Genomic DNA, 26255 nt, shown 5'->3' with positions numbered 1-26255 from the left:
CCCTTTCTCCACCAGCTCGTGGGCTGTCGGTTCCCTTTCATTTTTTAGTTTGCTGTTAGTAGTACTGAGAGGAAAACATGAAAAGTTCTTAACACAGAGACAGGAGAGTTTTTATGTCATGGAAAATTGAACAGTGGTCCAAAGTGAGCGTGTTGGAAGAACTTGATAGATCTAAGACTGGGGTCTTTTGTTTTCTGGTATTTTTGACAAATGGTAGTGGCTTAATTTTGGTATTAGTGAAAAAATAATGGATGGGTGAATAATAAAACATCTAGGTACGCGACATACTGTGGTCAAACTCAGTTCTCTTACTCTCAGTCTGTAAAGTACGCCAGCATTTTTATTATAGGCCATCTGAAAACTAGTCCGTTGTCACGGAAGAGGCCGGGTCGAGGTGCAGCTGGGCCTGCCTTCCTGAGCCTCTGCAGTTTGCGAGTTCAGACCATTTTGTGCTATAGTCTCTGAACACCTTCGCCTGAATATTCTCTCGCTCCGCTGCGTGTGATCACCTGGCTCCCCCTCCAAGAGGAAACGTAGGCTTGAAGTAGAAGAAACCATCTGTGAAGTGGGAGGCCTTGAGCAGCAGTAGAGACGCCTCAGTAACACGAGGCTCTGGGATTGAGGTTCCTCTACTGAAGACTGGTTTTTGTTTTAAAGCCAACAAATACAACTGCATGAATTGGGTGAGATGCTGTTGAGTTTTGCATTACAGTGGAAAGAACGCTTTGGGATAGTTTTGAATCATTAAGTTGCATGATTTTAGCTAACCTTCCTGAGCCTTAGTTTTCTTGGAGGTACCCTGGGGGTCAGGGATCCTGTCTGTCGGGGAGGATTGGAAGCCTGCATTTGACTTTGGCACGTGGAGAACGAGCTCCGTGAATGGAAGTGGTATCACTATCACGGGGACGTAGGTTCGGGGCAGCGTACCAGTGATGGGGGCAGCTGGGCTGGGCCGGAAGCGCCCCTGTCTCTGGGCACACGGCAGATGTCTTGGATGACGTCTAGAGGCGTCTTGACCTCATACCCGCTTTAGCGACAGCTTCTTCCCACCCTACTCGTACTGGTATTTGCGCCTCTGGCCTGTACCAGAAAAGCTGGGCTGATGAAATCAGCCGTTTTTACTTGCTGAGTGATTAATGTGAATACACGCCTATCCTGTGTGTTTTCATGGATTGTTGAATAAGAAACAGCCTCCTCTTCAGACACCAGCAGGTCAGCAGGGAGGAGCCTGAAGAGACAGGAAACCCCTGAGATGCCCACTTTTGAGGGAGGCTTTGAAAGTAAATTTGACTTAGTGCTTTCTGAGTGAGCAGAGGGGAGTGGCATCCAGAGTGCCAGGCTTCTCCAGACAGCCCGCTGCGCTTGGGGACGGGGCGGTGGGGACAATGCCTGAATCTTAGGGGAGGAGGACTCACCGGTGGGCTTGGGTCGGTCCTGGCTGTGCTGCTTAGTCCAGGCTCATGGACCTGCCGGACCCATTCTTCCGCTGTCCCCCCTCAGGGCCACCCTCGCTTTGCCTTCTATTGTTGCTGGATGCCAGCTTTGACAGCCTTGATGTTATTTCAATTGACATTTACTCTTCGGATTGAAATATCCCTTTGCTGATACTCTGAGCAAATCCCTATGTTATTTTCACCTCTTGTAATAACACTTCTGAGAAATTACTTTAGGACCAGTCAGTAAGGATTATTGTGTTCAGACTGGGCCACAGTGTTTAGAATATGAATAGAAAGTGTGCAGACTACTTTGAACCAGTTGGAGTTACCATATTTAGGTTTTTTTGGGGGGGTCTGCTTGTGAGATGCCAGATGTTTATTAATCTGGATTGGGAATTATCCTTGTAGATGTAATAAAGATCTGGGGGTGTCCATCTGATGTCCCGTAATTTTATTTGTTAATGCTCTCTCCTGGGAGCCAGGCTTCCAGGCTGGTCCCGTGTCCAGATTTCCCAGTGGGCTCAGCAGGTGGTCTGTGGCCTTGAAGCAGAGCTTCTGGGGAGATAGGGAGCCAGGGCAGTGCTCCAAGGAGGAAAGTGCAGTGGGTCCCACTTCTTCTGCTCTTTTGGAATCATCCCAGTGCCCTGCCTGCTTCGTGAGCTCCTGACCCAGGCCCCAGCCTGGCCTGGGGCCCGCGAGGACACTGTGGTCCACACTCCAGAGTCCACCGCGGGCTCCAGGCGTAGTTCCCGAGGTCGGACTCGTCCAGCCCCTAGCTGGGGCCGGAGTCTGGGGCCGACTGTCCCGTGGGGCCGTTGGCCACGACGCTGTGCTCTCCGTGGGCCTCAATGCAGCCCCGCACGGTCCTCAGGACAGTCTGGAGCCTGCGATCCAGGGCGAGGAGGTGCGGCTCTGTGAGCACAGGCGTGAGCTGGTCTTCCAGCAGCGACTCCCTCATTACGTCGCTGAGTCTGTAGTCAGCTTGGGCCAGCAGCTGCAGGTGCGAGAGTGTTTTCCTTTTTATTCTGGAAGGACAAAGTCAGGGGACCAAGTAAGTAAACGTAAAGAAAGAAACTTCTCGAACTTACTTCCTTCCCCGCCGACAGTGGTGGGGGCTGACGTCTGGAGAGCCTTCGCCCCCAGTGTCTTCTCAGGCACGCTTAATGCAAACCCGGTAAGAAGGGAATGGACGAAGGGTGACAGCTATAGGACTTGGCGGTCCTTGGCCCAGTCGTCCCGCCAAGCATCTGCTGCTCCTCGGGGAGTCCGAACAGAAGTGCTGTGTAATAACGACTTCTCAAGGAAATTGAAAGCTAACGAGAGAAGTTTCCAGCAGGTGAAATGATGGAGATGTTTGCCGTCTCAGAGGCTGCGGGTACCGCCGGGCTCCATGTTGTTTCTGCTCGACTTTGTAATTCTGATTTCTCTGTGTCAGATTCTAAAATCAGGGATGGAAACGGGGTAGGGCCAACCTTGCCTTTAGTATTTTGATTTCTTTTTATGTGGGAATGTGACCTGGACTCAGATGTGTAAGCAGCTTAGGTGTCCACGCATTGTCATACACAACTCCTGCCTTTCCTACTCAGGAGGAGAGGAAGTGGGGTGGGAGGGAGGCACACGTAAGCTACCCCAAGAAGTGGAGAAAGAAAGTTCAGGCTCTGCTCTGAGTTTTCCAGCTGGAAATAGACACCGTTTTGCTATGCGTGGGCCACGTATTTCTAATTAGCTCCGGACACTGCAGCTGAGCAGGTGGACGATCTTGACCAGCTCGGCTGAAACACCAGAGAGGTGTAGAGGCAGGGCAGAGATTCTCTGGATACATGCTGTCCAGGCAGAGGCCTGAGGACTTCCTTTAATCTGACATGAGTTTATGGGACTTCAGTCAGGATTTTGCTTAGCTGGTGATCAGGCAGTAATACCTATGAGCTTACGTGAGTGCGGGGCGCAGCAGAGGTCTGGTTAGTCCTGTCAGAGGCCGTCGGGCTCTTCGAAAAGTGAGTGATGATCTGAGTGTGTTATTAAAGCGGGCGACCGAGAGGTTTTAAAAGATTAGATCCTAAGTCATCTGCTGAGAGATGAAGGTGTGAGAAGTGGGACAGTTCTGTGGTTGTAGCACAAGGAATGAGGTTGTTCCTGTCATTCTACCCACCCACATCCTCGGCCAGTGAAAACTGATGACCTGCACAGCTTGGTGGCAAGCAGGACGAAGTGTCACAGTTGTGACCCGTCCCTGAACGGAAAGCTCACCGGCAGCACTGGGAGAGTGGCGAGAGGATGGAGACTTCGTCGTGGGAGTGCCGTCCAAACCTGCAGGGAGGAGAGACAGGCTTTCACGGGAGCACAGGGGTGTGGGGGGAAAGGCACCACCTCCCGCCTCAGTGCTTCCTCCTGCCTCCCCCTCAGCCGTTTTTGAATCCCAGCTTGGGGTAAAATGCCAGGGATCACGGCCACTGCCTCTCCAGCCCTTCTCCGTCAGGTCACAAGAGCCTCTGTCCACAGCTGGCAAAAGCAAGCATCCGTTCGTTCATTTATGCACCGGCCGCACAGGGCCAAGGCCAAGCACGAGGATGATGCGCTGGGTCTCCGGGAGGGGACCGGGAGGGGACCGTGGGGCGAGTTACAGAAAACGTGGATCTGCTTCCTAGCGCTCTTAGGCTGGAGGAGAGTCAGGCGGTACTCAGCAAAGATCAAGAGCAGAGGAAACGGGGCCAGGAGGGCCCGGAGGGGGCGGGACGCGACCGTGGAGGCCCTGGCTCGGGCCCTGCTGCCCCCGGGCCGCTGCACAGCGGTGCCGCCGCCGGAGAAGGGCCGTGGGGACGCTCACCCCCTGGCGTTGTCGAGGTGAATCAGGAACCCGTCGTCCCCAAATTTGGTGAACGTCTCGTAGTGGTGCCGGTCCATGTTTCCTGTGGAGGAGGGGAGGCGTGGGCGCGGGCTCCCGCCCTGTGAGACCCCGGGCGGCTCGGAGGCCTGCGGGCTGCTCAGAGGCCAGAGTCGGAACCCGGGCCTCCAGCTGTTGCGCCCCCAGGTGGCCGGTGGAATCGCGGAGGGGGCAGGAGGGAGCCAGGCGGGCGGGCAGAGCCGGTGCGAGCTGCTGTCCCGTCGGGGGCTTTTCCCACCCGCGCCGGCGCCCCTGCGCTGCGCAGGCGCGGCTCCGGGCCGCCTCCCAGGGCGCACAGCGGCCTTGCTGCCGAGCCTTCCGTTCCCTGGGCCGCGCCGCTGCGCCCGCTGTGCGCCTCCCCGCAGCCCCCTCGCAGGAGGGCAGCCCGCTCACTCCTGTCCCCGGGGCCTCTACCACTTGGAGCCCGTGGATGGCGCGAGGTTATGGAGGCCGGGTGGCCCAGGCCGCAGGGTCCCCGCCCGGCCGGGCCCCGCGGGCAGCACCCACCCGTCAGGAAGTCGAAGATGGCCATGTCGATGATGTTGAGGAGGCGGCCGCTGCTGCTGTGCGGGTAGACCTGCTTCACCGTGTCGCAGTAAAGAGGGTTGACTTCCCACCTGAGGGGAGAACAGGGCCTGGGCTGCAGAAGCCCGGACGGCAAGGTGTCCGACCCGCATCCATGCCCCCCGGTCCTGCCCGGGCCGCCGGCGGCAGGCGCCCCCACCAGGACCTGGGCAAGGACCCGCGGGACCGGCAGACGCCCTGGGTGAGAAGGGGTGGGGCCCTTTCTCCGCGCGTTTCCGAGCATCGCCTGGCTGGGCGCCGTACTGCCCGTGTGCCGCGAGGGCACCCGCTCCCTCTGCGGCCCCTCGCCCAGCCTCTCGGGCGCTTGCCCTCCGGTCTCCCGAGCCGCTCGCAGCCCCCCTGCCAGCCATCCTCTGCCATTTCTCTGCCACATGGGCTCCTCCGCCTAGAACGCCCCCAGGTCCCTTTTCGTCTGAGGGGGGGGGTCTTCCTCAGCCTTCACGAGTCCCTAAGGATCTGTCACGTCCCCCAGAAATTCTGGCCCGGTTACTCCTCTTCCCACCACGGTTGGGGTGGCTGGATCGACGAGCCCATTCATTCAGTCACCTCGTATTAACTGAGGACCTGCCCTGTGCCCGGGAGTGTGCCACGCCCTGGGGAACAACCGTGAGGTCCCGGCTTCACGGCGTGGACTCAGCAAACCCGGCCCCTCCCGCGGCCTCCCCGTGGGCATCTCTGCGGGACAGCAGGTGGGCACTGCGTTCTCACAGCCTGGCTACCGTCTGCCGCCCCGCTGGACCGCAGAGCTTCTTGAAGGGACAGCCCAGGTCTGTCCTGTCTCCCCCAGCATCCAGTGCTGGGTACGCAGTGGGCTCTTTATAACCAAACGCATGAACGAAAGGGACAGAACGGACACCAGGATCCACGTGAGACGAGGCAGAGGAGGACTGAGGCAGCGTCAGGGCTCCCCAAGCCAGGAGAGCGAGTCCTTGGTCCAGGGGCCACTCACTCCTCTTTGCCCGCCAGCGAGTAGGAGCGGATCCAGGGGCTGGGGACGGACAGCCGGGGGGCCAAGTTGAGGGACGGCAGGAATGCGGACAGGGAGCCCTCCAGCAGGTGTGGGTTGCCGCATACGGCATACTCCGTCTTGCACAGGTACGGGCACTTGGCGAAGAAACACACGTTGCTGGCTAGAGGCGGAGAAGGAGAGCGGTAAGCGGAGGACGCACGCCGTCCTCCTGCCCCACGAAATCCATGAGGAGGGAAGGGAAACCCTGAACCCGCGGCTCGGGGGGGAGAAGGCCGGGGAAGAAGAAAACAGCGCCTTTTCCCGATGCAGGGGCTTGTGGATGCTCTTAAACTGAGCATCCTGGGGACCAGCTCTCAAACGTCCGAGTAGAGACGGTGTGGGACCAGCCTTGCTGCATCGCACCTACGCGACCAACCCGGCCTTTGTTCAGATGGGTGGCATCGGATTCGGGGGCGGCCGGCATCAGAGTTCAGGGCCCAGGCTGGTGAGCATCTCACGTCCAGCCGTCTCCCATCCCCAGGTCACCTTGTGTGACGCCCAGGTGGCCCGGGGTGCGAGTGTCTGATGGCAGCATGTAGCCACCTGATAGGGGATGGGGCCACCAGCAGGAGGTCAGACCACACTGGCCAACCACATTCTTAGACCCAGAGTGTTGCTTTGGCCAGAAGCCTACCTGGAGAGATAAAGAAAACACTCTGCAGGATCTCATTCTTGGTGACCTCCAGGATTTCCTTGGTGACATTGACTAGCCTCCCTACGGTCGGTGGTACCCGTCGGAAGTCCAGAATCCTGAAAGAGGGGGAGCCCAGCTCACATCTGGGGGATGATCGCCCATTAGAAACGGACCTGCTGCGAATTCCCGGGCGGTCCAGTGGTTAGGACTCCGCGCTTCCACCGCAGAGGGCACAGGTTCGATCCCTGGTCAGGGAACTAAGATCCTGCCTGCAAGCCACGCGGCAGGATCCAAAAAAGAAAAGAAAAAAAAAGAAACGGACCGGCCTTCTGACCACACCCAGCCGAGGGCGGGGCTCTCCGCAGTGCAGAGCCGACCGTGCCGAGGCTAGCCTGCATCTAAGGGGCTGGGAGAAGGGGTGGGAAAGGAATCCTTATCCCAGGAGGCCTCCCGGGCAAAGCTTCCACCCTCCAAGCTGTGTCCTAGCTCAGTGCTTCTCACGCTCCAGTGTGCACATGAGTCACCCGCGATCTTGTTCAGATGCGGCTCTGAGTCAGTGGGTCCAGGGTGAGGCTGAGAGTCTGCATTTCTGAAGAGCTCCCAGGGGGTGGCCAGGCTGCTGGTCCCCAGACCACACCTCGAGGAGCAACGACAGGCAAACAGAGGGAGCTAGGAAACTGAGGAAGGTGCTCTCACCTTTTAATATCGTAACCTTGAGACCCTTTGGGGAAATGGCCGTGGGCACATTCTCGCCACTTTCAGGGCAGGAAACTAGAGCCAGATCACAATGTCAGGTTCAGGTGTAGCTTGGGCAGTCTGGCAGGGTTAGTTTTCTTACTAAGTGACTCTTTTCATTACATTAAAAGGCCTTGTGGGGCTTCCCTGGTGGTGCAGTGGTGAAGAATCCGCCTGCCAATGCAGGGGACACGGGTTCGAACCCTGCTCTGGGAAGGTCCCACATGCTGCGGAGGAACTAAGCCCGTGCACAACTTCTGAGCCTGCATGCCTTAGAGCCCGTGAGCTGCAACTGCTGAGCCTGTGAGCCGCGACTACTGAGCCCGTGTGCCACAACTACTGAGCCTGCGCTCCAGAGCGCATGAGCCACAACTACTGAAGCCCGCGCGCCTAGAGCCCGTGCTCCGCAACAAGAGAAGCCACCGCATTGAGAGGCCCCCCGCTCGCTGCAACTAGAGAAAGCCCGTGCACAGCAACAAAGACCCAACACAGCCAAAAATAAAATAAATAAGTAACAAAAAGGCCTTGTGATTTTCGATCCATGGGGTTGGATGGGTCATGTTGGGTTTGAAGGTGTTGGGACCCACGAAGAAGATGAAGTACCAGGAAGAAGTGGGGGCGGGCCGGGTCTCCCTGGGGCGCCCTCTGGGGATTGGCCTCCGCAGTCAGCACCGCCTCCCTGGGGCCAGACTCTACCTGTCCAGATGGAAAGCTGCAATCTCAGCGTTGTGTCTCTGAAAATCAATGAAGTAGAAGAAGTCCTCGGGCGTCTCTTCATCTCGCAGCTGTCTGGAAGGAAGGAATCACGCCCTGGACTCAGACCTCAGCTGGGAGCCTGAGAAAAGAGCTGATACACGTGACCAGATGGAAAGGAGGACACGCTTTTATGCTTTTATGCACAGATGATGGGACAGCACATCAGGAACAGCCCGTGGCTCCCTCGGCTGGAGAGACCGGCAGGCGGGAGGAGCGAAGCTTCTTGCAAGATGCGGACCGTCCTGGAGGCCCCCGGGTGCCAAGCCTCCTTCTCGAGCAGCTCTGGTGACGGCCGCTGATTCTCTGAAAAGCCCAGTGGTTGGAGGGAAGAAATCCATTCTTCCGCAGATACACAGAAGACAGGGCACTGGCTAACACACCAGAGGTTGTGTACACCCGGGGGCCAAGGACTAAGAGAGGTGGGGTACGAGACAGAACTTTATAAAAGGAAAAGTGCCCTACAGGTGCGATTTAGCATGACTGACCCGGAAGAGCGAAAAGTTCCGGGTCTGTGAATCGACCTACTCGGAGGCATCTCACCTGGGTCGTGAGAGCGGGTCCTGCCAGAGATTGAAGGGAGGCTAATGCAGAGGATATGTACGTATGTACATTAAAGAATCCCTACTAGATTCCTGAAAAGCACCATCCTGCCTGGTCATGAAGGGCCGGCTGGGTAGGTATGTTTAGGTGCCTCCCAGTAATATGAAGGGCATCCCGGCTGCTGCCCCAGGTTGACTGGCCCCAGTGCTGATGATAATCCTTGGAAGAAGGATGATCTTCAAGTAATTTTATAATCCACCGTGCGGGGCTGCACGAGGGCTGTGAAAGCAATGCAAATGTAAATCAGCGCAATGTTGTGTAACGAGCTGTAAGTACGCGGCGCCCGCAATGGAAACAGTGATGGGCGCTTCGTCCCAAACACCAGCCAGTCCTGGAAGCCACGGCAAGGGGCTGCCCAGAGTGGGCACTCTCCTTTAGAAGGTGCAGCCGCACTTAGAGTACGGCCCAGGCCTGACCCAGGGCTGCTTACAGCATCGCCGAATGTCCAGGTCAGCAAGGACTGTCCATGTGTCCTCAGCTCGTTTTCGTTCCTGAATTCTGTATGTAAGAATACACAGTCTGGGAATTCCCTGGCGGTCCAGGGTTTAGGACCCGGCACTTTCACTGCTGCGACCCACGGGTTTAACCCCTGGCCAGGAAAAAAAAAAAAGGTAAAGAAAAAATAAAAATTAAAAAAAAGAGAGAATATACAATCTCTGGGATGCCCTTTAGAATTTTCTAAACCATCCTTTCTTCATTTTTGTATGGCATGTTTAGGCATGATTTTAAATTTGAAAATCATTTCTCCTTTACGTCGGTACTTCCCAAAGCTTGAGACGCACAGATGTATTTCCCATTGCATCTATTGAATTATATCACATTAAAAATATAAGCTTTGTGGTCAGAATTTGTGTTACCCAAAGATAAATTTCTACTTTCCTTTTTTAAAAAGGGACAAATGCTGTTTACTTTACATTACTTGTAGGAAAAAAATGCATGCTTTTTCAAGAAATACATTTTAAAATGATACTTTGGCTTGGGACTAAATTTTAGAAAATGCAGATTAAAGTTTGTGTTATGGCGTGAGCGTAGATCAAATGGCTTTTGTGACCTAATGTTGGAAGTTTTTGCATTATACTCAGGGAAACAGCTGGTTCAGTTGAGCACTTTTTGCGTTTCGTTCATAATTGACAAGGCAGAGAAGAGATTTCAGGCTGTTATTTCATGGGCTTTCTTGCAAATAAAACACTACAAGTGTGAGTAGTTTTTTCTCCCCCAAATAGAGCTCATCCACTCTCTATTAGCTTCCAGTTTTTAAAATTACAGACATCTTCATGTGCCACCTATGAATTTTGCTCAGAGAATGCAATCGTGGATCTGGCAATAAATGGTGAATTCGCAGATTTATCATTATTTTGACGCTTCTCTTGAACATCTCGTGTTTCTACATCAGTGTTCCTTCTGCTTCCTCTCTAACTGATGCTCAGTTAGGACTATACATTAAACATGCACGACTAACCGTAACGATCATTTAAAACTGTCCAATGGCCCAAACACGTGGGTGGCTCTGTGTCCAGCTGAGTGGCACCCAGGAGTCTTGTGCCTGCTTCTGGACCTGGGCTGATGGCCCTGTGTGCGCAAAGCTGTCGCTCTCTTTTAAAAGGAACACAGTTCTTTTGAGTACTTTATAGGCTTGAATATAAGATGAGACCCCCTCCCCAAACTGTCCCTCAGAAAAGGGAGTCTTAACGTATTCAAGGGCTCCCTCTCAATTTCTTTATTTTGTTTGGGACAGATTCATTCAGCTGAGATGCTGCTTTTATTACCTGACTGAACTGGTTAAAACAGGCTGCTGGTGGTGACAGGGGCAGAATGTAACATGGATTTAACATTGACCCCAAACTCGACTCCAGCGATGCTGAGGACCAATGTCAAAAATTTTGGACAAGTGACATGTGAGACTGGGTGGGGGGGAAGCAATATTTCCAAATCTCTGTATTGTTTTATATGATGAGATTTTTTTCATCGGTAAATTAAATACAGGCAGACATTCCCTCGTTTCATGTACATCGTTATATATTTATTTATTTATTTTGTAGTACTCCATCTGTTTCTTTTCTTTTCCTTTTTTTTTTTTTTTTTTTTTTTTTGCTGTACGCGGGCCTCTCACTGTTGTGGCCTTTCCCGTTGCAGAGCACAGGCTCCGGACGCGCAGGCTCAGCGGCCATGGCTCACGGGCCCAGCCGCTCCGCGGCATGTGGGATCTTCCCGGAGCGGGGCACGAACCCGTGTCCCCTGCATCGGCAGGCGGACTCCCAACCCCTGCGCCACCAGGGAAGCCCTGTTTCTTTTCTTTTTTGAATTTTATTTCTTTTTAATGCAGCAGGTTCTTATTAGTTATCTATGTTATACATATTAGTGTATATATGTCAATCCCAATCCCCCAATACATTGTTATTTATTTAAATTGACCAAACAACTAGATTTTTGGATTTTCACATGGAAAAATGGAGGGTCTCCTTGTGTGGCAGTGGCTTTCAAGGCTGTCCTGGCCTTGGGATTAGAGGGGGCCCCCAGACCGATCCTATTGGACCCCCTGAGGGTGGGATTCAGGCATCAGGGTTTTTCAAGGCTTCCCAGGTGATTCAGCGCGCAGCTGATGTATGATAAAGCTCTCCTTAGTACTTTATATGCCTACGTATGTAAGTGCTTAGTGCGTTATAAGGGCTTTTGCTAGGGCAGTGCAGGGATCAGAGCTAAGGCTTTTTATTTAGTGCTCATTCGACCATCAGACCCACCTACAGGGCCTTCAGTACGCCTCTCCGTTGACGGAAGTTTTGGAATCTAAGTCAGCCGAATGCGATTCCACCGGAAGACCGCGCCTTCTGGCAGAAAGCATGACTTGGGTAATGAGACCCCTCCTGGGCCATTTTCTCTTGGGCGTGTCGTGTCCAGGGGACCATTCCTGATTCAGGAATCTCAAACCTCTGCTACAGACCCTTTGGGGGCCAGGAGCCCGTACGCACACCAAGCTCTGTCCGTAGACTGAATACCTATTATTTCGCCCACAGAGACACACTACAAAATTTTAAAGGCATGTATTTGCTGTTGTTACAAATAAAATAGAAATTAATTTAAAAGTGTGATTGGCTGTAGAGAACAAACGTATGGACACCAAGGGGGGAAAGCGGGGAGGGGAGTGATGGTGGTGGGATGAACTGGGAGATTGGGATTGACATGTATACACTAATATGTATAAAATAGATAACTAATAAGAACCTGCTGTATAAAAAATAAATACATAAAATTAAAAAAAAAGTGTGATTGGCTTCAGGGTAGCCTTTCTTCATGGTCTAGTTTTTCAATCAAAACAAGTATTGTTATGTAGAGATCTCTAACTTTTCTGAGGGTCCTAGCCCTGGAAAAAAGCGAGGCTCATTTCTGGAGGTAGAGTGTGAATTTGGCAGTCCAGCTGCCTGGTTTGAATCCTGCTTCCACTGCTTGCAGCTGGGAGGTTGGGGCGAGCTGGCCTCTCCCGGCCTCAGTGTTTTCATCCATAAAGTGGACACTGTAACAGTCCCCGACTAATAAGATGGTGGATGGTCCAAAGGCACGATGCATGTCAAGTGTGTCGCAGAAATACCAGCAAAGACCCAGCTCTTACTATTTTGAATCATTATCACCAAAACAGTCGTCTGCTTGTGCAGATGGCCCCAAAGAGAGTCTATAAATGCTTGGCTCAAAGATTTTAGACCACTTTTATTCATTTTTGGTCAGAACTCCCCCAGGGCTGCCGCAGCTATGCATATGGAGGTGAGGAGACCAGTCACTTACCTCATAGGTTTGAACATGGCCTTCCCGAAGTCCGAGAACCTCAGAACCAGTTTGAGGTGGACCCCACTGGGTTTCACGACTGTTTGGGGAAAAGGGGGAGTTAACGATGCTTCTGGGCCCAAGGTCCGGGCTGTGATCATTTCCTCATTCAATAAACCCAGCCCATCTCTTCTCTTCGCCCTTCTTACTTGAGACCCTAAAGAGTGGGATTTGCTCACAGAGCCTGCAGGGTACAGTCCAGCGGGTCAGGCCATGGAGAGTGTGTCCAGCGACTCAAGATAAAACTTTCTCTGCTCTTACAGGGAAAGGGCAAAACAGTGCAGGTTTCCCCAGAGGGACACTCGCTGAAAACCCCAAAGGATGTTTTCCTAAGAAGAGCTGACCCCTTCCTCTTCGCTTCAGCTGTGCCTTAGAGACTCTGACTATGCCACCTGTTACATGGCATTAGACTTGGTTATTGATATCTCTTCCTACGTAAGACTGGACACCTGGGCTGTGATGGGGCTTGGTGACACCTGAGGTGCACGTGCATGGTCCTGCCAGTGGGTACCGCCTCCTGATGTGTGTCCTGGGCACCTCACTCGCCTGGCCCTGCCCCTGCCCTGCCGTCAGCCCCGCGAGGGGCGGGATAATGCCTCCCTCACCTTTGCCTTCTAAAAAATGGCAAATGGCAGGGGCGAAACTAAAGAAAACGGAAGCCCCAGGCCCTACAAACTTGTGTCTTTAACAAGTCGTGACCCACGGAAATTTCTGACGTGTGCTCATTTCATCGAGGTCACTGGAGGGGGCTCCTCGTGGCCGGCAGTGACTGGTGGGATCTCATGTCCAGGCACACCTGTACCCAAGTCACAGCGCCCTGGCAGGGACAGTGCTGTATCTCACGCCTATCTTTTTGATTCTACTCCTCATTTACCCCAGGGCATCTCAACCTTGGCTGCATGAAGATCACCTGGAGTGTTTTTATATAAATGCTGGTGCCTGGGCTTCCCCCTGGCAATCGAATCAAAACCCCTGGGGTGGGGACCAAGACGCAGCAATTTTTAAAGCTCCCTGGGTGACTACTCTGCCGCCGGGTTGAGAACCACCGTCCTGCACCATTGCTTCTTAAATCTGAAAATGTACTCTAGTCCCCTGAGGATTTTGTGAAAATCCAGATTCTGACTCAGAAAATCAGGGCGGGGACTGAGATTCTGCGTGTCTGGCAAGCTCCTGAATGGTACGAAAGACGCTGGGCCAAGGACCACCTGCCGCCCAGCAGGGTCCTACCCAAGAGCTCCTCTTAAATGCCTTTTCTTTTGTGCGGGAAGGTGGGGAGAAATGTAGGTTCTCAGAGATGAGGCAGAGGGACCCATGCTCCTCAGCTGCTGACGGAGCCCCACGGAGTGGGCAGCGGGACCTTCACGTTGCTGCCAGGTACTGGGCTCCACAGGGCAGTGAGGGGATGGAGGGGGATGGAGGGGGCAGGGCGGGGCCACGGCGGGGGCGGGGCCAGGGCATGGGCGTGGCGTGGCCGGGGCCAGGGTCCGGGGTGGGGCGGGGCTGGGGAATGAGGCGCGGCCAGAGCCCGGGGGCGTGGCCGGGGTGGGGCGTGGCCGGGGCCCGGGGCGGGGCCGGGGATGGGGCGCGGCGGGCCGGGGGCGGGGCCGGGCCACTTACTCTGGGTGCAGTCGCAGGCTCCAAGCAAGGCTTTCTCGTCCTGACTGTAGTCTGCGAAGGAGGGGCAGGGCGCTGAGAACCCTCGACTCTGGTTCAGACACCAGAGGGGGAGCCTGGAAGGCAGCCTGGGGCCCTTGCGCATTCAGTAGGGGACCTCCCCGAGCCTCATTTGGGGCCGCAGCCTCCCAGCCTGCTCCATCCAGGCCCCATGCTCTCTAGCCCTTCCGTGGACGCTCCAGCAACAGCTGGTGGGGAAACGGGTGCTGGCTGGTGTCTGCAAATCCCTCAGTGTGTCCCTTAGGCTGGCGTAGTGCTCGAGGCCTCAGGCAGCAGGCCGCCACTGGGTCCTCGGCCAGGTCACTTTTAAACTCTCCGAGCCTCAGTTTTCCCATCTGTAAAGCAGCAGTGGTAATGTCTATCACCTTTCCGTAAGCTACGGACACCTCCTGTGCGTCCCGTGTGGGGTTGTGAGGAGATCACGGTTGTAAGATCTCTTTCAAAGGGAAAAAGTCACTGTCTGTGTTTTTCTGCTTCTTTCTCTCTTGGGTGTCAGAACCAACCCTTTACTACTTCACCCTGGAACCTGGCCTGGTTGGGTTACCCAGCCTCTCTGGGAGAGAGAGTCAGTCCATCCCGCCCGGTCCTGTGACCCTCACCAGCGCTGATGGTGGGAAGGTGCCTCATGTCGTGGAGAAGTTTGCTGACGACGGGACTGGACCGGGAGTACAGGCCGTGGCGGCTGATCCCCAGGTGGAACTGGATCCAGCTGGTCTCCAGGTGGAGCTGCAGTGGGGGATCCAGGGAAGTGAGATTCAGCTGCTCTTTGTATATCCTGTGTCGCCTGAAAGAGCCGGAAGAGTTTTTCTTCAGCTGCGGGAACAAGAGAGCAGAGACCCGCCGAAGCGCCTTGTCTGGACTCTCCGTCCTTCATTCATCTGGTACCTGATATGTATGAGGCTTGAGGCTGTGCTTAGGGTCCCACGGGGGACAAAGCAGCCACAGGGCTTCCCTGCCCTCAGAGGGTTTACAATCCAGGGAGCGAAACAGGCAAACAGTTACACAGGGCCACACACACATCCACAAATACCTAACCACAGACCATGACGAATACTGTGAAGGAAAAGCGCAGAAGGTTAAGGGTCAAATTAGGGGCCTTGTATAATCTGGGACCTCAGGGCGTGATCCTGGGCCGCTTCCGGCACTTTCCCATGAAAAAGTCTGTATTTTATACTTCCCAATATTTCCTGACCTTAGGAGGTAGGAGAGAGGTAGGAGAGAGAAGGTAATTGATGAGAATGAAAAGAATGAGGGTCAGGATTGTTAAGGAGATTAATCAATACGTCCTATGAGAAAAGAAGAATTAATTAGCCATGTACTGTTGGTCCTGCTTAGGAAACTTTCCTGCCAGGATAAAAAGAAAAAGCTGAACAACAACGCCACTGCCACGCAGAGGCTCAGAGCCCAGTCTGGGAGACAAGCGGTACGTCTATGAAATCATCAGAGCAGAATATAAGGCAGTTGTAATCAACGGCTGGACATGTGTTCAGACAAAAATGCCTTAACATTTTGGGGAAGGGAAAGACGATTATATGGTGAAGTAGTCAGAGGAAGACTCCGATGGGAGAAAGTGGGCTTCAGCTGGATCCACCTGGGTGGTGTTTGGATTGAAGGGGAGATGTGGGGTGTGCTCCTGGATTGGGGACAACGTGGACATGACGAGAGGCAGGCGAGGGACAGGTATAGCTGAGGATTAGAGAGGAAGGATGGATGAAATAGATGGCTGAGTGAAAAGATGGAGGTCGTCTGACTGGAAAGCAAGGCAAGTCGGCACATGTCATCTGATGAGGTGAAGCTGACCGGGACGGGCTAAGTGGGATTATGGGGCAGGGTTTGCAAGTCCCTATACATCCGTATTTATCAAACCGTGATACCTTACCTCTGAGGTCTGTGATGGGGTACATAACAAAACAAACACGGCCCATATTCTTGGCGTGTCAAATGTTCTCACTGGTAAAATAGTTTTAAAAATTACTTTTATATTAAAATAAATATAGACACGTTATGGGGAGGGAAATGAAACAATCAGTTTTAATAAAAAACAGTAAATTTCCAAGATAATTTCACTTGGTCACCTCAGACTTTACCTCCAAGAGTCCGGACCCTCAGGAGGGAATGGAGTTTTGTTTTGTGTTTTTTGTTCTGCGCTCACCTCGCCCTGTGTGAATACAGTCAGATAATAACGCTGTCCTGGGTGAGAGTCATTTGTCTTGCGGAAGAGGCTCAGGTCTATAAACTGCTGTGGAAGGATGGCTGTCTGGCAGCTCTTGGTCCTAGCCTTCTTGGTACCTGCTCCAGGGTCCTGGTGGCCTCTGGGTGCCCCTACTTTTGGAGACCTTCGCCTTTTATCATGTCACACATATTAAAATCCACCCCTCGTTCAATATTTGTTGCTATCCCTTTTGAAAATTTTCTTTTATCATTCTGAATCTGTTAAGAATAAAGTATCAAAATAAACAAGAACAAAGAATATATTATCTAGTAGTATAACCAAGTCAACACTGGCTCGTTGTTCTGTGGACATTTAATTATATATTAATTCATTTTGTTTTGGAATTTTTTTGTTTTTCCATTTCTGAGCCAATCCATTTTCTTTGTACAGGGCTCAGAGCATCGTCAAAGCTTTTGTATGTCTCAGGCACCGTGTCCACATTGTAAATGGATGAAGATCCCTGACCTACTGTCTCTGTCAGCTCAGGCTGCACAAACAAAATTCCACAGGCTGGTGGTTCAAACAACAGGAATTTATTCTCTCACAGGTCTGGAGGCTCAAGATCAAGGTGTCGCCAGGTTTGGTTTTTCCTGCAGCCTCTCTCCTTAGCTTGCAGACGGCCACCTTCTTTCTTGTCGTCTCCTGCCACGGTCTCCTCTCTTGAGGACACATCTCCGGTGTCTCCTCCTTTTCTTATAAGGACATGGGTCCTATTGGATTAGGGCCCCACCCTGTTGCTCTTTCTTCCAGACTCTTACTGCCACCATCCTTCCTAGAGGAACAGCTCCATTGGCTCGATGAGATGAGTCCTCCTGGGACGACCCTTTCTTCCTCTCTTTCAATCTGTCGCTTTGTATTTTCTATCATTCAAGCCGTAATTCTGAAAATAGCCAACCGGAAAGAAAGATCTGGTGAAGGTGAGTTCCAGACTGTGACACAACATCATGGTTGAGGACAAGGACGCGCAAGCCAGGCGGAGGAGACTCAAAAGGAAGGCTTGGACCAAAGAAGCCAAGGCTGTCGGATAACGAGCTCGGGCTTGGAAGGGATCGGAAAGACCCTTGAACCCAACGTGTTATTCCATTTACCACATTCCTATCCAGGAGTTGCCTATTTTGTACTGGATCAGCTCCAGTGAAGCAGATGCAGCTACTCTGCATCCAGAGTAGCCCAGTCCATCACGCCAGCTCTATTAGGAAGCATTTTCCAATTCCGGGCCAAAGTCTGTCTAGAGCTTCCATCAAGGAGTCCTGGCTCTATCCCCTGGATTTATGCAGAACAAATCCCTTCCTTACATTGTAGCCTTGTAAATATTTGAAGATGGATGTCACGTGACCTCAGTTCCCATCTTCAGGTTGAGTTTCTGCATTCCCTTCACCACCTTCCCAGGCCACAGTGTGATCCATTTGTGATTTTGGTTATGTGGGTCTGTTTCCCTCTTCTTTCTTTCTTTTTTTTTCTTTTTAAAAATATTTATTTATTTGGCTGCATCGGGTCTTCCTTTCGGCACTCGGGATCTTTCGTTGCGGCATGCGGGCTTCTCTCTAGTTGTGACACGTGGGCTCTGGAGCACACGGGCTCAGCAGTTGCAGCGTGTGGGCTTAGTTGCCCCGTGGCACGTGGGTTCTTAGTTCCCCGACCAGGGATCGAACCTGCGTCCCCTGCACTGGAAGGCAGATTCTTAACCCCTGGACCACCAGGGAAGTCCCACTTCCCTCTTATTTCTGACACCCAGAATGAAATGCAAGAGCCCAACATGGATTGTCCAGTGCAGAGCAGAAGAGGATAATTACCACCCGCATTCAAGATGTTTTCTTCCTATTAAGGTAGTCAAATAATGAATAAATGTGGAGAAACCACATCACATGTCTCTGAGAAAACAGAGATGTTGTGGTTGGCAGAATTCTAGAACTGGCCTTCAAGGTTCCACGCCCTCATCGCTAGAACCTGTGAACATGACCTGTCACTCCCAGGATTATTCTATGTCGTGGCACAGTTGACCGGGGGTGAGGAGATGAACCAGCAGGGCCTAATGTAGTTACATGACTCTTGAAAGCAGAGAGTTTTCTCTGGCTGGTAGCAGAAGGAACCGAAATGTCTGTGGATGGATGAATGGATAAAGAAAATGTGGTATATACACACAACGGAAGATCACTCAGCTTTACAAAAGAAGGAAATCCTGCCTTTTGCAACAATATCAGTGCACCTGGAGGACATTAAGCCTAGTGAAATAAGCCAGACACAGCAAGACAGACACTGAGTGATCTCACTTCTATGTGGACTCTGAAAAAGTCAAATTTAATAGCAGCAGAGAGAACAGTGGTTTCCAGGGGCTGGAGGGAGGGGGAAGTGGGGGGAGAGTGGTCAAAGGGTGCAAAGTTTCAGCTGTGCAGGATGAATAACCCCTGGGGATCTAATATACAACATGGCGACTCTAGTTAATCACACTGTACTGTATGCTTAAAATTTACTAGAAGCGTAGGAGATCTTTCTCCAAAAGGAGGGGAGAAAAGATGGCTGGGACGTCCCCCCAGGACAGCAAGCTCTGGGCAGGCAGCCTTCCAGCTGTGGGTGGAGGGGGGGCTCGAACCATTGGTGTAATTATCCGAAGTGTCTCCTGTTAAACTGCTTCAGTCCTAGCAGTTTACTAGGTCTGCAGGCCACCGGCCAGCTTTTCCTTACTTTATGCACATTTATTTTTATTTTAAAAGAGAGCCGGGCCAGGCTCTAGTTCCCAAGGCTACTTTGAGGCTTAAACTCTGGGACTGCTCGACTCTCTTGGGAGTCTGGTGGAAAGACTGCAAAGTCCTGAGCGGAGTTAGTCACCCTGAGCTAGAGCAGCAGAAAGAGAAACAATGATTCTGGGATTTGGAGCAGGGCTGGGGAAGAGGTGGGGTTTTCCTAAGCGGAGCTGCAAGCTGATGGGTTCCAGCTACAACAACAGTCCAACAGCCGGGGCTCCAGGCTCCAAATAGAAAAACAAATGCGGCAAATTGAGTGTAACTTCCTCAGGAGGACAAATCGCTCTTTAAAACGTTCGTATTTACTGTTGGGTGGGGATGCATAGCTCTCTGGTTAGCGATTCTGCCCTTCCCAGGGCCAGTGTCACAGCCTGGGCGGGGGCGGTGGGGGGGAGCACAAAGAAAGGGCATCACGGGATCCTTCACACTGGGTTTTTTTGTTTGCTTTGGGTTTTTTGTCTGTTTGTTTTTTTGCGGTACGCGGCCCTACTCATTGTCTTGGCCTCTCCCGTTGCGGAGCACAGGCTCCGGACGCGCAGGCTCAGCGGCCATGGCTCACGGGCCCAGCCGCTCCGCGGCATGTGGGATCTTCCCGGACCGGGGCACGAACCCGTGTCCCCTGCATCGGCAGGCGGACTCCCAACCACTGCGCCACCAGCGAAGCCCCCGGTTTGGGGTTTTTTTTTTTTTTAATGGTTAAGGTAGAGCTGCTGAGAGTTGTCCATTTTTTTTTCTTTCTTTTTTTTTTTTTTATCAGAAACGTTGTCTGTGTGCCCTTTGTTCCTTGGGGACAACCAGCAGGGGTGTGCTGGAGCTGGCTTGGACAGGTAGCTTGACATCTGCCGTTGTGGGAGAATTTACACCATGGAAACCGGCAAATGTGACAGGTCGGGGCTTTTTGGCCCCTAGAGGAGAGCCCGTTCCCACTGGCCTGTGCTCTGATTATGGTTGTGTGCATATGCAAACATAAAAACGGTAAAAGAGATATCCAGCAAGGACCTACTGTACAGCACAGGGAACTCTGCTCAATATTCTGTAATAAGAATCTAAATGGGAAAAGAATTTGACAAAGAATGTTTATACGTATCTGTATAACTGAATCACTTCGCCGTACACCTGAAATTAACACAACATTGTTAATCGGCTATACCCCAATATAAAATAAAAATTAAAAAAATATGGCCAACACAGAAATTACCTGCTTTTTTTTACCTGTTTGTTATACCCAAGGAAAAAAAGAAAGTAGATTTCTAAAAACGCAGCTCAATGTGGCAAAAGTAAATATAAAAAAATATTATATATTAAAAAAATATTATATACATGGGGCGAGGGATTGTTATGTAGAGTATCAGCCAAGATAATCCTGGTCTTTCAACTAGCCTTACTTTTAAAGGAAGAAATAAAGTCGATACCAAACAATAAAGCAGAAAGTATTGATGGGATGTTGCTTTCATTCATAAAAATCCTCGGTGACAAGTCCCATGACCTTGAGGTGAGGGGTAAACTCCACTCTGCTCCTTACCCTCGGAAGTACTGGAGTTTTCCACAAAAATTGTTCTGAATAGAAAATATTTACACGGTTCAAAATTTTAAATTTCAAACATCTCCCTTCCATCCCCGTCTGCCCGTTCACCGACTTCCGTCTCCAGAGGTAACTGATGTGGCCATTTTTTTCCCTTGTTTCTCTCCCCTTTTACCCTTACACGTTTTGTAGCATAAAATCCACACTGTCCTGAAACCTACTTTGCTCTCGTCACTAGGTTTTGGCAACTGTTCCAATGCAGCACCCAGAACGCTCCTTATTCCTTTGTAAGGCTGCACAGTATTCCAGTGTTTGGGAATCACAGAATTCACCTTATTCCTTATTGGTAAAAATCTAGGTTGTTTGAATTCTTTTGTTACCACAAGCGATGCTGTGAAGTCTAACCTGTACCTGTGACGTTTCCCTTGTGCGGGAGGATGTCTGTACAGTGAAATTCTAGAAGCGGAATTGATGGGTCAAAGGCAGATATGAATACATTTGTCATTGTTACAGAAATTACCAAGCTGCCCTCCTCCAAGGGTGAGTGCTGTCTGAGACTATTTTCACGAAGCTTTGCCAACAGTGTTACTTTTTGATCAACCTAATAGGGGAAAAATGGTATCTCCGTGTATTTTAAATGCACATCTCTATCTCGCGAGGAGTGAAGCTGAGCTGATCACTCAGCTGAGCATCTTTTCATGCGTTCAAGAGTCATTTCCATTTCCTCTGCCCATTTGTGCTGGGCTGTTCATCTTTTCCTTACTGATTGCGCACACGTAGAAAATCAGCTCTTTCTCCCTACTAGGATTTGCAAATATTTCCCCCACCCCAATTTTTAGACTTTATTTGGGGTGATCTTTTTCATGCAAAAATGTTGATTTTTATAAAGGCTGAAATGACCACTCCTTTTATTCAGGCGCTGACTTCTACGTTATACTTAGAAAAGCCAGTCTCACTTTGAAGTGACGGGAATACAAAACGAAATCAAAGCAAATCATGGTTCCTCCTAGTATTTTCTGGTTTCACTTTTTCCATTTAAATATTTAGTAAAAGGTATGTAGAAAATATTTAGTATGGCATGCACCTTTTTCCCCGCTAGATAGCTAGCCAGTTCTCTAAAAATCATTTATTAAACAGTCCATTTAAAAAAATCTCACTGATTAAAAACATCATCTTTTTTCACACGATACATTTCCATTTATATTTTGGGGTCTATTTCTGGGCTCTCCGTTCTGTTTCATGTTCTGTCTAGCCATGCTCCGGTAGGATAGTCTGAACTTTTTTAAAAACTTCATAAAACACTTTAATAGCTGGTAAGGCTAGTCCCCCTGTATTGCTCTTTTTAAGAGTTTTCCTATGTAGACCAACTTGTGTAGTTACCTACATGAATTTTACAATTATAAGATGCTTTTAAAGTGGAAACCTTAAAAGGGTTTAAACAGGCTTACTGAGTAGCATCGAGTATAATGCTTTCTTGCATTATTGATGAAAATACTCTGGTACATCTTTTCAGAGGGCAACTTTCCATTTCCAAATTTATAATGAGTTTACCCTTTGACTCAGCAGGTGCCCAAGGACGGCTGCCAGTTTTAACTATTATTACTGCTTATAAGGACCAGAGAACAGGTAGATCATCATATTTGCAGTGGGTCACAGAAGCCACCGGCTTCACAAGCCACAGCAAAATCCCCGGAACAGCCTGTAAGCAAGAAGGGAAGGACCTCTGCGCTACACACATCCTGTAAGCAAGAAGGGAAGGACCTCCGTCTTACTGCTGCGCTACACACTGCCCTTCGCCTGCACGTCTGCAAGGTCACGGATCATCCCAGGGACCCGGGAATCCCACTGTGGCTTGTCTGCGGTCTCTAGGTGTGCTAAGGAAGCAGTAGCCAAGTTATCTTCGGGGCATTAGAGAAAAATGCTTTCTCCATCCTTTGACTGTTCAGGCAGGCCTGGCCTGGGGCTGGGTGGGAAGCCTGGAGCCGGGCACTTCAGCTGCTGCCGCCCAGCTAAGTGAGGGCCTGGGAACTCTTCCTGGGATGTGGGGAGCCAAGAGTGTGTGGAGGATGCCATTCCTGGCTCTGGTCCCTCCTGGGATTCTCAGGGCAGAGCCCCTGGGGTGTGGTATTCGGGGGCCAGGTGCTGTGAACACATCTGGCAAGGAGGGGAGACAGCTGTGACTCAGAGGGTTCCGGAAGGACCTGGAAGGTTCTCAGAGGCTTGGGCGCCGCCCTCCCCCACACCATGCTCCCAGTCGCTGAGCGCACGGCTTCAGGCCTGAAAAACTTCCTCGGTTCTTCGATTTTCGGTCCGGAGGAAAGACGAGGGGTAGGATAGACCCCCTCCCTGCACTTGGTTTCAAGGTGTAGATGCCTCCACTGTATTTAGGTTCCTCATGGGGCGGGGTCAGGCTCTTTGGGGATAATTCTGGCACCAGATCGTGCAAAGAAATACGCAAGAATACTGTCTGATGGTCCATAAAGTGGAGAGGCTAGGGCTGGACCAGGACAGGCAGTCGAGGTCCCATCAGTTCTAGGAACAAGCTAGTCACTGCTCAGGCGACCTGGCCGCGAAGCGCAGAAATCTGACTCCTGTCCCCTCCAAATCATTCCTCAAAGCTGCAGTTTCACCTCTGCAACCTCTACAATGTTGCCCTTCCTCCTGTTGCCCTGCCACCTCAGCCCTCACACCTCGGCTGGAGCCTGCAGTGGCCTCTTAACTGATGTTCAGGACTCAAGTCTTCTCCCTCGTCTCTCCAGGCTCCGATCTCAGCCAAATTATCTGGAAATCAGAGCTCCAAGCACGCGTCTCCCTCCTGCAAAATTCTTTGCCATGTCCTCTCTGCCAGCCCTGATTCTGGTATCCCCCAAGAGCCCCTCTGACCCCTTCTAGGCTCCCCCTGCCCCCATTCCCTTCCTACCTAAGCACTATGTTTAGTGCTCCCAGACCTTCCTCCCCACCTCGTGCTGTTTCTCCCATGGGAATGCCTACTTCCACATTTTCATCTCCAGATTCCAGGGTCAAACTCTCAAGGAACGTCCTCTCTGAAGCTTTTCCAGTTCTGCACGTGGACGTGAGCTTTCTCTCTCGCCCCTGCGAATCCGTATACACCTCCCATCTCTTCTGCTGTTCTTGCTGCATGCAACAGGTGCTCAATAAAGTCTGGGGAACCAACGAATGTGCTCCGTACCTCACCCACAGTGGGTGCACAGCGCTGTAAGAACTACCCTCTGTATTCTTCTGGAAAGACAATTAATGGGAATCACAGGCGTCCTCAAGGGCAGCTGACGTGCATGCTTTCTGGATAGCGTATGTTCGCTCTAATGCTAAAGTTTCCAGAACTCCTGCCTGCCGTCCTTCCTTCTTTCTAACCGTAGCATCTCGTAAATTTCCTGGTTCTCCTGAGTCAGGACAGACTGAACTGATCCTGGGAATTAATTTCTGTCCTTTCCGGCTGAAATAACCAGTCTCTCTTTGGCATTTGGACACACGTTCCCTGCCAAAAGCAACGAGGCCAGGCCCTGGCAGGCAGAGAGCCATTTCAGCTGCATGCCTGAGAATCTATAGTTTGCTACATTCTCTCGTTATGAAGCTGTGATGAGAGATGACATACTCTCTGCTTTAAGGGCTCACACTGAGGTCCCCTGGGGAGGAATCTGGTGAAAATCCATTAATTATTTTCTAATTGATTGTCCCCCTGCTTGTTTTTTAGAGCCGTTCATTCCCAGCATGGCTGGGAGAGGCCGCGCCTGGTGGAGAAGTATGATGGGGCTCCCCGAACCCCATCATCTGGCTTAGGACGGATCATCTGGGGAGGTTCACAGAGCCCAGACCGTCTGCTCCCAGCAGCCTGAGCAGCCGGAGGGAGGCGGGGTTGTCAGGCACTCAGGCAAAATTTCCTCTTTTGGAAACTCAGTTGAGTGGTCGTTGTGCTGGAGCATTGGGCAGGAGATGGGGCGACAGCGAAAGATTTCAGAGCCATGTGGGTTTTCTTCCCAACAAAGCTCTACGTTTCTCGAGGGCAGGAGCCTGCCTAAGATTTTTACATCCTCCTTAGCATTTGACAAAATGCTCTGCGCGCAGGAAATGTTCTATAAATAACTGATTCTTAGATGCCTGAACAATTTTCCTGCTGCAAAAACTCCATCAGACTCCAAAATACTAGTATCAAAACTTGGGGCGGGGGGGCCAAGAATCTCTTGAACACAGGCATTGCACTAGAATTCTATCTCTGTTAGAAGGGAACTCATAAGGTTACGTATTTCTTATCTTACTCATCTTATGAACTTCCAAAAGCACTCTGCCATGATGGAAATTATAAAAGCATTCCAGTGAAGCTCTAAGGGACTCGGCTTTCGACCTCAATCTGTGCATCTGTTTGATCCACGGGTCTGTTTCAATATTCTTAGCCTTGACATTGGTCTTAGAAAGAACATTTTCCCAGAGTTGCTTCATTTGGGTGGTGACGAGTTTGGAAAAGTCTTCCTTCGTCTTGTCCTATTTCTCCTGCGAATAAGGAGCTGGTTCAGTGGAACTGACGCCCCCGTGCCCAGGAGCTGTCACTGGGTGGGGGGCAGTGGATGCTAATGGGTTGGAGAGAGGCTACTGCTTCTCCATCCCATCCCGAGTTCTGCAACGTGGCTGCCCACTGGGCCCTTTAAATGGACCTGGCTGGCCAGGGAAACAAGCTCCCGGGAGAACACGAGAGCCATGGCAATGGCTGGCCCGCTCCTCATGGCTGTGCCCAGCTCTGCTCTCACGTGGAGTCATCACGCCAACACCGACGGGGCTCCGCGCCCACCCCTCAGGACCCTCCTCCCCCTCCGGAGGGGGCAGGGGCACCGTCGGCCTCATCTCACAGACAAGGAGGCCGGCACGGGTGAGCTAGCTCAAGGTCATCTGGCCGGAGAATGCCACCCCAGAGCAGACACAGGTGTGAACCTGGCCAGTTGGCTTCTGAGGTCAGGTTCTGCGTTCCCACTTGACGTGCCTTCCACACTGGGGCCTCCGCCCCGCCCTCCGCCCTCCTCCTGGCGCCGAGCGCAGGCTCCCTCTGACCTCCCAGTTCGTCCCCAGGGAGAGGGACCCATAGGCACGTGATGCCACCAGAGCTCCATCCAGCGGGGGAGCGTTGCCGGAGACAACTTCCACTCACCTGGGGGCTGGCTACTGTGGAAGACGTTACTAAGTGGAGTTGGGAATATAGGCACAAAGGGACTTGCTGGACTCACACAGAAATCCGAGATAAAGTGAGGAATCTCGGTCCCCATGACCCAAAATGTGATCTTGTTTTTTTTTTTTTTTCTCTTGGTCTTATCAAAGTGGTTAGACTTGCCCGTTTTGCTCAGACCTTGCTGGTTTTTTTCTGATTTATTTATTTACTTATTTTTAATTCTATACAATTTTTAAAGGTTACTTTCCATTTACAGTTATTACAAAATACTGGCTGTACTTCCTGTGTTGTGCATACATCCTTGAGCCTGTCTTACGCCCGACAGTTTGTATCTCCCACTCCCCCCCCAACCATATTGTCCCCCTCACTGGTGTCCACTAGTTTGTATCTGTAAGTCTGCTTCTTTTATGCTCTATTCGCTAGTTTGTTATGTTTTTTTAAGATTCCACATATAAATGACACACAGTATTTATCTTTCTCTGTC

The 26255-nt window shown here is 51.5% G+C and overlaps 1 protein-coding gene across 1 annotated transcript in view; it reads right to left on the bottom strand.

Moving 5' to 3' along the window:
• Positions 1–1884: 1884 nt before the first annotated feature.
• FAM20A (FAM20A golgi associated secretory pathway pseudokinase) overlaps positions 1885–26255 on the bottom strand; it is a 43789-nt gene continuing 19418 nt past the window's right edge. Inside the window, exons 2-11 of the mRNA XM_079904969.1 lie at positions 14723–14907; positions 14067–14117; positions 12411–12489; positions 7977–8069; positions 6546–6661; positions 5852–6032; positions 4825–4934; positions 4261–4342; positions 3684–3743; positions 1885–2461 (exon numbers count right to left, since the gene is read on the bottom strand). Of these exons, the coding sequence (XP_079761095.1) occupies positions 2209–2461; positions 3684–3743; positions 4261–4342; positions 4825–4934; positions 5852–6032; positions 6546–6661; positions 7977–8069; positions 12411–12489; positions 14067–14117; positions 14723–14907 (1210 nt within the window). The 3' untranslated portion in view covers positions 1885–2208. The remainder of the gene's footprint in view (positions 2462–3683; positions 3744–4260; positions 4343–4824; positions 4935–5851; positions 6033–6545; positions 6662–7976; positions 8070–12410; positions 12490–14066; positions 14118–14722; positions 14908–26255) is intronic.

This window comes from Stenella coeruleoalba, assembly GCF_951394435.1.
Source record: "Stenella coeruleoalba genome assembly, chromosome: 19".
Lineage (NCBI taxonomy): Eukaryota > Metazoa > Chordata > Mammalia > Artiodactyla > Delphinidae > Stenella > Stenella coeruleoalba.
Note: the sequence above shows the minus strand (reverse complement) of the source record. Positions and strands in the feature narration are given on the sequence as shown.